Here is a 12,892-nt window from a genome sequence, read left to right as displayed (position 1 = left end):
TGTCATTTGTCAATTTTGTCACATCCTTTTGTATTTTTTTAGGGTGCTTGGTGCTTATTTTAGCCTTTTAAAACACGTATGTTTTGATAAAACAGAAGTTTTGAAGTGGGAATTTTATAAAAGAACCTTGTTGTTGGTAATTAACGAAAATGTCCTTTCATATGCATATTGAGAAAAAGAAGGCGCAAGACCAAATGCGTCGATTAATGGCAGAGCGAAAGAATAAGGATAAGAAACCTGTGCAAATAAACAATCCGCTTGCAAAATACAACAGCTCGGGACAGCTCACGTGTGTGCTCTGCTCTTCAGTAGTTCGATCCGAAAATGTATGGCAGGTTCATATAAACAGCAAACAGCATCGAACTAATGTTGAACAAGCGAAGAAGTTAAAAGAATTAACAAATAATTTTACAGACGGCAAAGTGAAGATCAAAAGACCGTCTGACTCTGCTGGTGATGTTCCTCCAGAGAAAAAATTGAAAGGCATATTGAAGAACTCTCAAGAGCCATCAAAGTCTGAACAATCTGTCAAAATTGTTTCTCCAGTCAATAACACAAGTGAAGATGAGTCAATGAAAGTATTACAGGATCCTGAAGATGACAGTGTACAAGGTTTAATATTACCATGAATTGTTTTACTTTTCATGAAACTCATAATAGCTTATTTAAAATATTTTATATTTTGGCATCATCACCATATACCTTTAAAGATTTCTATTTTAAGTTTTTCTTTTATTAGTGAAAAGGTACCTTCATATGACTAGAAGGTGAAAAGGTGAAAGGTGTTGAAGGTGGTAAAACCTTTTGTGGTACGACTATGGCGGCACCACTGCCACACCTATTTCTACCTAATAACAGCAGTGTTAGGCGCTGCTGTGTTCTGGTTTGAAGGGTGTGGTAAGGGAGACAGACTTTTCCAAGGCGTACCAGCTTAGTCCTCAGGGGTAGTGGCGCATCTGTGGCCGACCTCTGGTAGGAATATCTAATCCTATCTGGGGTTGATTACAGATGTCCATGGGCAGCAGTAGCCACTTACCATCAGGTGGACTGCATGCTCATCTGCTACTCTTATATTATAAAAAAAAGGCACTTCATATGACTAGAAGCAAATAGATAGTGGTTCTTGCACTGCTTGTCTATAGTGAAACACTGTTCTCTTGCATAATAATTAAAAGAAAGGACTAACATTTTAAATTTGATCTATAGTTGAAATGCTCTGTCATATGGATGTATTGATGAGACAAATAAGTAATGAAATAAACGCAAAACTAATGCAAAACAAAATACATAACATGATTTCATTTATTTATAAATTTGTGTACACAGTAACATAACAAAAAAATGCATTAAAAAGAAATATAGTACAAAGGACTTCTTATTCTAACCTGAAATGTTTTTATTTTACAGAAAATTCACAAAATTCAAAAGAAGAAGATAAAGCCCAAGTAGTTGCCGAACCACCTATACCAGAAGGATTTTTTGATGACCCCATTTTAGATGCAAAGGTAAGACTTTCAAATATAAAAAGCTATTGTCTGGTTTTTTAGAACCACATAAAACAAAGAAATTGTAAAACAAGTGTACCATAATAAATTATTTATTTTGTATTTCCAATGCTTTTCACCCCCCCTTTCCCATTCCTTTTATTACATATTACCCATCCTATATGCTATACATTATATCTCTTAATTACTACTATAGTTCTTTGATACTTCCATGTATCAGCCACAAGAACATTAATAAGCAAATTATAAAAGTATTCTTAATATAAAAAACATATCATGTATACATAGTATTGTTAAGGAATAAATTGTATAGTAATTTTCTTCAAACCATATTTCTAAAACCATGTGATTTTCAGTTCAGAATCAGTTTTTATTCTCAAATAGTTCTTCAAAAGCTTCATGAATGTATTCTATCATATCAGAAGCCAACATACTTCTGCCTTTATTTTTAAATGCTTTTTCATTGCACTGCCTTACTAATAAAGAAGCTGCATAACAGGATAATGAAGGTGCTAGAAAAATGTTGTCAGCTTTTGAACCAGTCTCCATTTTATCTATATTAGATAGTGTCCAATGTAAGAATGTTGCAATAGATCCTGACAAAAGATCTCCCTGCCCCCCACACCTGCGTCCGGACCCACCAATATTTGATTGCCATTGAGCATCAGGATTATTACTATATAACTCATCTGTTGTTCCTTTTCTTAAAACAGTTACATGCAAGCCCAACTCATTAAGTTTTTCTGGACCCTTCAACTTCACACAAAGTCTCTCAAATTCTATCTTGTTAGGTGTCAATATAACTGGAGAGGAGAAGTCTTTTATCAACTCTGGTTGTTCAGTTATAAGAAATAGACCGTCTGCATCAATGACAAGTGGTATGCGCCGTTGACGAATTGTTTCTATTAACTCTGAAACAACTTTGAAAGTCCCAGCTTCTCTTCCAAGCCCTGGACCAATGACTATGGCGTGTAATCTTTCTAGCCACGGTGATATATCTGCCACAGCATTTTTTGTGTCCAGAAGAGGATGTACTATTAACTCCGGGCTGTATGATTTAATTACATTTGCAGCCGCTGTCGTGCAAAATATATGAGACAAATCTGCTCCAACCTAATTACAAAATAACTCTTATATTTTAATTGAAACTAGAATATTGGTTCCGAAGATAATTATAATGAATAATAAATTTAACAAAATACTTTTGTGACTTGTGTGATTTTACTTATGGGTAGGTCCCAGGTTTCATGTTAAATTTCATTATAGGCACTATTATATACTTACTCTCAAAGCACTTATGCCTGCAAAATACGGTGCTCCTGTGTATTCTAAAGATCCCCCAACAATACCTATCCTGCCAGCTTGACCCTTATGACTGTTCCCATCCAAAGGAGGTATACACATTTTAACTAATTTTATCATATTCGTTTTGTCTGCCATATCTGCTTGTGAAAGATTTATTTTATGAAAATAATTATAAACAATATTATTTATTGGTCTTATCAATAATTTGGCTTTTGATAACAACATCTGAATTTGTAACTTGATAATGAGAAGTTATCAAAACAAGGCTGTTCGTAGCTGTTATCAATGTCACTGTCACTTTTATTGAATGAACTAAATGATTCGTGATGACATTGTTTTCATGTGTTGTTACCAGCAATAAGATACTTGATAATAGTGTATAAAAAGCTTGCAAGTTGTTGTTGCTTGTTGTTTCCTTACATATATTCGCCATTACAGGTGCGCAATATCGAATATAAGGATCCTGTTGAAGAAGAATGGGAAAGATTTCAAAAAGAAATAAAAGAAGAAGCCACTACTTCAGCTGAAATAATTGCAGGAGAACAAGAAGAGGCAACAGCTGAAAGGCAAATCGATGAAATTGATGAACAAATACGAAATTGGTCAAGGTCTGAATTAATTTTATTTTTTAATGTTGGTACCTTTTTTGCATTTTTCACACAATTTACTTAAGATATTTATTGCTTCTTTTTTACAGAGTTCTTGATTTAGAATTAAAAAAGGAAGAAACAAAGAAGAAAACGCAGGAAGTCTATCGAATGAGGCAAGAGCAAAACAGGGATTCAGAAGACGAAGATGATATTGATGAATACTTGGATTGGCGATCCAAAAAATCGTTTAGTTAAAATTTATGAGTTCTTGTATTTTTAGTGGATAATATTAAATGTAAATACAAACTAAAATCTTATTTGTAATTTAAATTTACATTTTTCAAACATAAAATCCTTTAAAGTTTCGATAATCATTACATAAGAGCACAATGATTTCTTCATTGATTTGATTATAGTTACTAATGTACATTTAATATTTTAATGTACTTATTGTATATTGAACAATTTTATTGTTCCCACATTACTAATTAGTAAATGTATTCAGGGAATTATATACTTCCTTATTATGCGATCGGGCTTGCCGAGTGCGGATTTATAGACTTTAAGAATACTCAAGAACTTATTGTGTTCGATTGTAATCGAATAACTATCGAACAATCGAAATTGGTCAATTTTTTTGTACAGACGAAACTCATAACAGCGCAGTCAAGCGATATGCGATTGTTACCGTTGCCTTCGAATAAAAATCTAACTATCGAAACTAGTCGAATGTTGGTCGATTATTTAGTATACACAAACCTAGTACCAGCGCGTGATTGATTGGTTGATTTCGGTGTTATATAGGTAGCACACGTACGTCGTGCACCCTCCCGCCGCGACCCGTTGCATTTCGTTATTTAATGGTGCGTCGACACCTTGTTCCTCGCACTGCTCAGATCGTGGCCACTCACTGCCCTACCCGCGTCGGTAGGGCTACCATGTTTTTTAAAGAAATAGTATTTCACCGATTAATTTTAATGTAACTATGACATAATGTAACTACATATTTTTTGATAACTATTATCTATAATATACACTAAGAAGACATATTTTATATTTTCTGATAATCTTTTTCTATAATATACGCCAAGAAGACGTATATTATATCGATTTTTATTCGAACGTCGATTTTTATTCGAACGTCGATTGTTATTCGAATGTCAATTGTTACTCGAACGTCGATTGTTATTAGATTGTTTTTGTTACTGCGAATAAATCGACAATCGATTGTTATTCCTTCGATTGTCTATTTATTCGATTGTTTCATTTTTTAGAACAATTGCCCGTCTCATCGCTAGTTCTTCCTATCTCCAGGCTCACACCTCGAACCTATTATGAGAGTGAAGAAACAAAGTATTAAAATCTTTCTTTCATGGCAACTATTCAATGAATATGAATGATTTTATCATTCAACTGTTTGACATTTTCTGTCACATGTCACTGTCGGTGAATCTGAATTCTGAATACATAGTGACTTTCGTATTTTGAACTGGATTTAAATATACAAGGCTGTAAATGTCCATTTTCTATTGAAAAATGACTAATTTGGATACTATTACTTACAAAAGTATAATAGAAAGGCTTCAGTCCGAGGAGAATAAGGAAAATGCCTTGAATGATATGAAAAACTTATTGGAATTTAAACCAAAACCAGCGGCTGCAAGTACTATAAAAAGCGGCGGAATTTCGAAAATAATGGGCTGTCTCAACGAGCCGGACCGGTAAGTATATAAAACTATAGAAGTAAATAGTGCGAATAAGTTGTTAAGATCCAATATAATTATTATGTTGTATATACAAGGGATGAGATAAAACATCTTCAGTTCCGTAGGTAGGCTTTGTGCTGTCCCTGTAGTCCCGGGACAAGAATAGGGCTACGGTATCCCCTGTCGTAAGAGGCGACTAAAAGGGGGCTTCCGGGGTTGTGGGCGGCAAGATTGGGAGGTCGAGCCGTCCGGTAAGCAACTCCGGGAAGGACGGCGGTGTGTGAGGTCGCATACCGTAATAAACACCAGACCGGATGGCGAGTCCTGGAGCTCACCTGGGTGGAGCCCGATCCCGGAGTCCTCTTGGCAATGTAGAGGACGGCCACCAGGGGGGTTCTAGTGCAGTTAAAATCCCACATAACCCTGTGTCGCTCCCACGGCACCGGGTACCTTTTGAAGGTTTCCCCCTCCTTAACAAAAAAAAAAGGTAGGCTTTGTGCAATATACATTCTGCATTGGTATATAATACACATGTTTCAAAACCATGGCCAGAATCCTATAAACACACATATTTGGCATAATTTAAATATTTCCATAAGATGCATGTGCCCTTTCATGATGCTGGCGTCTGCTTAGTTCCCGCGAATTTATGTATAAGGCACATGTAATAATACATAATATACTTTCTAGATAGCTCACCTGTAGATCCAGGTATAACTACTGTTTTCCTAATGTATAGAAGAAAGTTAAAACTTTATCCATAGGTCTTTACTTAACTGGTAGATGTATGATGTAGGTCTTTCTTCAAAAGTAAAATAAGGTCGAGCTTACAATAATGACGATGATGGAAATAATCCTTAATATGTGCAGTCAAATATCTTTAATAAATAATATTGCCTCATGTAATACTTTTGCATAGGTGTGATGTTATGTTTTTTGGCCAACACCATTTCAAAAAGATGTGCATATAAATGTATATACAAATATTTATTTACAGAGGACAAACAAACCTTGCTTGTGAGGTATTAAAGATATGCTTCGAGAAGTTCAACACAGGTGAAGTTATCAAGAACTACACAAGTCATATTATGTTTTTATTACGGCATAATAATTCTTGTGTCAGAAAACTTGGAATTCATGAGGTACGTAAACAGTAGTAATATTTTTTAATCAAGTATTGAACAGAATTAGCATTTTTTGAGCTACAATATTATGTACCTATATAACTTTTTATCTACAAGTTACATATATAACCATTTAAATTGAATATTAATATATTTTCTAATGTTAATTGGTAAATCTATAGAGAAATATATTAAACAAAATTTAGTATGAATTTGTAATATTGTTTGAGATAGTACTTATCTTGTGTTTCAGGTGTATAAAACTGTAAAAGATGATATATCATTACTGCCAGTTTCTGAATATATTGATGTGTTCGTAGCTGTAGCACAGCTTGTTTGTGATGATGATATTGGTATTGCAAACAAAGCTGTACTAATCACATCCAAGCTGCCACAGGAAGCATATCCTAAAGTCTTAGAAGAAATGAAATTTGCATTGCAGTGTAATAAGAGCACCAGATGTAATGTTTATGAGGTATTTGCAACTTATTCATATCTATACTGTCTAGTGTGAAAACCTTGTAATTTCTGTTGTTTGTAACAAATGTCTGGTGGAAATTTATGTATCATCAAAGATATCATTGAAGAAATTACATTAGTGGAAAAACCATTGATAGGGTTCTATATAAAACAGTTGCATAAATTTTGATCAGAGAAAGCCAAATGTTTGACTACTTAACTTTCAAGGAAAATGCCTATAAGATTCAATTATTTGGCTAATTATTAAAATACATACCTAAGATACATACTTGTAAATCTGTAAATATGTAGGTATATTATGTTTTAGGTCATAATCAATATATCAGCGATATCATTTGATTTGTTTCAACTATGTGTTAATGAAGGTTACATTGATCACATGGTATCAGAACTGGAATCAGATGATGTTCTATTTCAAATGAACATTCTAGAACTACTAGCCCAACTGGCAGTTACACCTCATGGTATAAATTATTTTGTCCGGAGTGGAGTTCTGCAGAAAATTACTGATTTGTTAGCCAGTCTACAAGATAGTCCTCTACGAGGACTGTTAACACCAGGTAATACGCCAGTCTCATAGAGTATTATTGAACATCTATTTTAGATAATATATTAAAAGCAACAGATAATATGAGTAACCATTCAACAAAAAGTTTATTGTGTTGCCTTTTATGTTTATGCCTTATTCATTTCTTACTTATTTCATTTTTTGTGCAAATAAAAAGTAATGTGCTGAAATAATCTCCCATATTTACTTTTCAGGTTACATGAAGTTCTTTGGAAGGATAGCTCATAATTACCCCAAAGAAATACTTGATAAATATCCTGTCCTAACAGATTCATTGTTTGTGGCAATTGAGACAACAGATGCAGCTTTGCTACCAGTTGCTTTAGAAACTCTTGGTTTTATTGGCTCTACAGCTGAAGGAAAACTGTGCTTGGCTGCTTTGGGTAAGGTTAACTGGAGTTAGTTTCTAGCATAACAAACCTATTATACTATTATATTAGTCCTAATAATCACCTCACACACAGACTGTTAGTGTGTTTTACTTTAATGGTTGTACAGTAATGCAATAAAATTTGAAATTAGGAACTTAGCATCATAACATATTATAATATTCCTGAGTGTTTTCTGATATTAGTACTACTACTCTAGTTTTCCCAATTTGAATTAGGTAATTAATTTTTTGTGGTACCTATGTAACATGTCTTATACATATATTTTTTTCTTTTTTTTTTATAATATAAGAGTAGCAGACGAGCATGTAGTCCACCTGATGGTAAGTGGCTACGGCCCATCGAGATCTGTAATCAACCCCAGATTGATTGGATTAGGTATTCTTACCTGAGGTCGGCCACAGATGCGCCGCTACCCCTGAGGACTAAGCTGGAACGCCTCGGAAAAGTCTGTCTCCCTTACCACACCCTTCAAACCGGAACACAGCAGCGCCTAACACTGCTGTTATTAGGTAGAAATAGGTGTGGCGGTGGTGCCACCGGAGTCGAACCACAAAGGGTTCTACCACCTTCGAATACCACATATCCTTTCTTACCTAAAAAGTTCAAACTAATCACTAATTTATATAATTATTTCAGGTGGGAAATACATACAAACACTAGAGAAGTTAGGACAAATAGAAAAGAACTGCTCAACTGAAATAAAAGTTCGGGTTTTACAAGCATTCACCAATTTAGTTGGTGTTGATAAAGATTCAAAATTCTCCAATAAAAATCCTGATTTCCAAAGAATCAATTTAATGACTAGAGAATGGTTCAGGTGTTTCAGCAAAGCACCGGGACCAATGGAGAAATTGTTCTCATTATGTAAGAGTCCTTTTCCAGAAATTAAAACAGCTGCTACAGATCTTTTAGACGCTGTATGCCAGCACACATGGGGCCAAGAATTAGTTGCACATGTTGCAGGTAAGGGAAAATATACAGTATTATGACAAAAATAAAATTTTATATGTACTCAGTTTAGTGATTCAAATGAGCATTATTTTTATAGTAATCTATCCAGTCACTAGAAATTATTATATTAAGATAATAATTTACCGTTCTCAACTCATTCTTGTCCTTCTGCTAGTGGGCAGAGTCCCCTTGCAAAGCGAGAGGCACTGTTCTGGGCAAATGCAAAATGGTAGGCTTGACACACTCAAAAAGGTTAAGGAAGTAATCACTTCAATGCAATTAATATTATTTTGAAAATTTCTACCTGTGCATACTCCCAATTGTGTAGCAGTTATTTTATTGCTGGGCTATCACTAATTTATATTATTGCCTTTATTTTAAGGTAATTAATATGTGTTTGTAAATTTTTTCTCAGGGTTTGTTGAATATCTTATGGACCGCACTGCAGAGGACAGTAAAGAGGTAAAAGAAGCCAAATACAACATCATCAAACGTTTATCTACATCTCCAGCGTTTGATGCAAACATTATAGAGAGGCTTCAAACATATGTGGAACAGGGACCATTCTTTTCTGAAACACAGTTACAAGTGGCTTTGGAAGAAGACAATTAAGTCACTATTGATAAATAAACAAACCTACTACTATTTATTATTAATGATAATTAGTAATGTCTTGTATCTATGGCAGAACTTACCCATAGTTGAACTACTGAGGACTTGCAGGCATATGAACCAAACAGAAGCTACGAGTCAAAATGTTTGGGCATTTAATTATAACCTTAAATTAGAACAAGTAAGAAAATATTAATAAAGATTTTTTAAACAATACATGCATTTATTTTTTTCTCTTATTCCTAGTTTCTTTTTCTGATGTAGTAGCAGCAGCTTTTCGTTTGCTGGTTCTTGTTTTGCCTCCATATTTATTAGCCAGATCGTCAATAAATGAATCTAGTTTTTGAGCTCTGTTCTGCTTGTTCTGTTGGATCATAAGTTCTAAACTTTTGTCTGCAAAACACAAAATTTAAATGTGATAATGTATTTATTATACTTTGCAGTATGCATTTGCATAAGTATAAGCTTATATATTGAAACAGAGCCTGAAAATTTCTAGGTTCTAAATTGGTGTAGATTTCAATATGTTATTATTAGGACACATTAATAATGCGAATAATTAAAATGTATGTCATAAGTTTAAGCATTTTGAGTTAAAGGCCAAGTTTCTATATATTTGTAGACTATATCATTTAAAGGTGTTTACCTGAATTGAGACCCATATTCTGCTTCATTTCCTCTGCTTCTTTAGCTTCCCGAAGTTGTTTTGCATGACGGCGATTTCGTTTCCTAGTTGGTTCATGTGTAAATATTTTGTATGCGGGTATTTCCTTGTTTTCAATCATTTCCTGCAAATTTTATTTACAATATAATTTATCTTTCAGTTATTAATTACAACATTCTTATAATATAGTCTCTATAATAGCTTATATATCCATATGTATATAAAAATTACATAATTGTGTTAATTACTCCATTTATAACTCAAGAATGGCTGGCAATTTTTCTGATTTTTGGATTGACAAATTAAGGATTGAACAAATTATAAGCATGTTTATTGGGTACCTACGAGTATGTATAGCAATTTTGTTCATCATAAAAAGGTCTACATAAAAATGAATCAAAATCAGCTTATCAATCTTGTTTAAGAAATACATCATATTGTAAAAAAAAAAAATACAGGGGTGAAATCATGAAGTACAGATATTGTGTTAAAGAATTAGAATCTTATCATTTTAGGTGATACAGAGTTTACCAGGTCATCTAGTTGACGATAAAAGTCCGTTAAACTGCCACTTGTTTGATACTTACAGTTAAGATTCCTTTAATTCTAGGCTCATCTTCATTTGTGATGAACTGCACTTGATCTACAATGTAATTCATGTCACCTTTCCCAGCCAAATAAGCTGTTTTTAAATCCTTTTTTTCTTCTTCAGATCCTGTTGAAAATTCATAATGAAGTTTCAAAATTACTTATCATAGCAATATTGAATATTTCCTGTACGAAAATTATTAAAAGGGTTAACGGTAAATATTTTAAATTTTGACCCATGACCCAAATTGAGCAAAAGGCATATTTATAAGGGGGACAAGACATGCAGACATGCGGGGCCTGTCTTGAAAAGTTTTCCTACTCCAGTTGGGAAATAATTCTATCAATTTTGCATTTTTATTACTTTAAAATGTAAGAGTTATAAAAGTACAAGTCTGATTTATTTATTTATATACCTGTATATTCCTTTTCATATGCCTTAATATCTTCAATAGTGATTTGTTTGAATAGCATCCTCCAATATTGTAACCAATCATTGCATAAGAGACTCTCATCATCATCATCAACACAATTAGTCTCATCATAGCGTGCTCTCTTCTCTTTGTCGCTGAGAATTTGGTGAATACGGCTTAAAACTTTGAACTTTTCTGTTGCTTCTAACCTATCATCTTCTTTGGCTCTGTCTGGATGTACTTTTAATGACAGCTTACGGTATGCTGTTTTCACTGGAAATAGAAATTAATGTACAGATGTGGTTAGCAGTTGTGCTATATAATAATGATTATCATTGTTGTAGTTTACATAATTTAATTTTATAAGTTTATATTAGGTAATAACACAGGAAATAAGCATAATGTATTACTAACAAATTAGAGTCATCAGTTCCTCAAGATAAAAAGTTATTATTTATTATAATAGGTAGAATTAACGTCAAATGAAAATCTATATAAATATTTATTTTACATAAATTTATCTTATAGTAATATTTCTTTAACACTAATTTTAGTAAGTGATAGGAGTGTTTAATGTTGCTGATTTTTCATATGACCCAATATTATATGTGATCAAAATAAGCAAACTCGGTAAATAACCAAACAATGGTAGGATATGCTAAATGTGTTGAATTGGTTCAATTTATATTGAATGAACTTTCCAACATGGGTAGCTATTGTTATTTTTTATTGTTAAGTGGGTCTTGCATCCATATCCACACTAGATACTATTTTTTTTTAATTATATTATATTTTTATCAAAACAAATGTTTACGATTTGTAAAATTTTGGCACTGATCCATGTCAAAATGCACAATTTATTGTTAATAAACAATATCAGTATACAAATAATGAATCTTGTTTCATGATACCTTTAATATTATGAAACAAGATTAATTCAGTAGTTTTTTTTTTATAGAGAAAAAGGATCTTTCAAGGGTTAACGAAGAATTCTCATACATTTTGGCACTGATCCATTTCAAAATGTTGTACAATTTATTGGTAATAAACAATATCAGTATACACATAATGAATCTTGCTACACAATTCCTTTAATATTATGAAACAAGATTTCTTTCAGTAGTTTTATTTTTATATAGGGAAAGGATCTTTCAAAGGTTAATGAAGAATTCCTATACTCATAATATATAGGAATTCTTTAAAAGGCTCTTTCACATTCTCCTAAATATGACAATTTATGGATTACCATTAACCCTTAATCCATTGCGTAAACATTAGAACTTTGGTTGTTAAATATAAATCAAAGTTGTGGATAAATACAATTATAATGAGTTAAATAGTAGTCAGTATTTTAAAACAAACAAATAAGACCAGTGACATATACATTGGCATAGAAAGGCTTAGAAAGCCTGTATTAAAATTTTTAGGAGTAATTATATTAATAATTCCTTTTTTTCATCTGGTTATTTTAAGTCGCATTTATTCCCGGCAAGTACAGCCTAAGTGTTTTAAGTGAAATAGTTGATAACATTTTATGATTTTTTCTTAGACATGGGCCTCTGTAGCCCCCTATCATTGATACGGCGGTAGCTACGCCGCTATGTATTATCTTACCTTGTTTTTCTGTCGCATTTTTTGGGATTTCCAGAATTTCGTATAAATCAGTTGAATTATAGTATTGTTGACATAGATTAAGAAAAGACATTATTATTTTTTCAATAACAGCAAGTTAAAACTCCAAAAAATCTGTAAAAACTGCGCAAATAAAGATATTTTACGTTAATCTACGAACGGCGCCGGCGGCAACTCATGAAATTAAATTGACAATGACATTTGGGTTGATATGACAGTAATGACACAACTGACAGTTACTGTAGTAATATTGCCACCATTTGATTTTTTTTTATGAAAATTATTTCTAAATCCACATACCATTCCTGATGATGGTGAACTTAGCACAGCATTTACCAGCAGTGCACTAAAATGAGAGTTCT

The 12,892-nt window shown here is 32.9% G+C and overlaps 3 protein-coding genes across 3 annotated transcripts; 1 reads left to right on the top strand and 2 right to left on the bottom strand.

The window, feature by feature from the left end:
• Nucleotides 1-19: 19 nt before the first annotated feature.
• Nucleotides 20-9,449, top strand: LOC140750486 (26S proteasome non-ATPase regulatory subunit 5). The gene is made up of 10 exons (XM_073084033.1): nucleotides 20-612; nucleotides 1,408-1,505; nucleotides 3,249-3,418; nucleotides 3,508-3,645; nucleotides 6,104-6,248; nucleotides 6,484-6,705; nucleotides 7,018-7,270; nucleotides 7,473-7,661; nucleotides 8,307-8,633; nucleotides 9,037-9,449. Exons 1-10 carry the CDS (start codon nucleotides 150-152, stop codon nucleotides 9,231-9,233), a joined length of 2,202 nt encoding a protein of 733 aa, XP_072940134.1. The 5' UTR covers nucleotides 20-149; the 3' UTR covers nucleotides 9,234-9,449.
• On the bottom strand, nucleotides 1,270-3,134 carry Naxd (NAD(P)HX dehydratase). The gene is made up of 2 exons (XM_073084031.1): nucleotides 2,790-3,134; nucleotides 1,270-2,618 (listed from the first exon to the last, which is right to left on the bottom strand). Exons 1-2 carry the CDS (start codon nucleotides 3,033-3,035, stop codon nucleotides 1,869-1,871), a joined length of 996 nt encoding a protein of 331 aa, XP_072940132.1. The 5' UTR covers nucleotides 3,036-3,134; the 3' UTR covers nucleotides 1,270-1,868.
• DnaJ-10 (DnaJ (Hsp40) homolog 10) lies at nucleotides 9,372-12,726 on the bottom strand. Its single transcript, XM_073084032.1, has 5 exons — nucleotides 12,513-12,726; nucleotides 10,902-11,171; nucleotides 10,485-10,612; nucleotides 9,880-10,021; nucleotides 9,372-9,626 (listed from the first exon to the last, which is right to left on the bottom strand). The coding sequence occupies exons 1-5, from the start codon at nucleotides 12,601-12,603 to the stop codon at nucleotides 9,457-9,459; spliced, it is 801 nt and encodes a 266-aa protein (XP_072940133.1). The 5' UTR covers nucleotides 12,604-12,726; the 3' UTR covers nucleotides 9,372-9,456.
• Nucleotides 12,727-12,892: the final 166 nt, after the last annotated feature.

The sequence above is a fragment of the Epargyreus clarus genome, unplaced genomic scaffold (genome assembly GCF_041222505.1).
Source record: "Epargyreus clarus isolate Ecla_fem2 unplaced genomic scaffold, WU_Ecla_fem_2.2 ptg000019l, whole genome shotgun sequence".
Lineage (NCBI taxonomy): Eukaryota > Metazoa > Arthropoda > Insecta > Lepidoptera > Hesperiidae > Epargyreus > Epargyreus clarus.
This window is presented reverse-complemented; position numbering and strand designations above follow the sequence as displayed.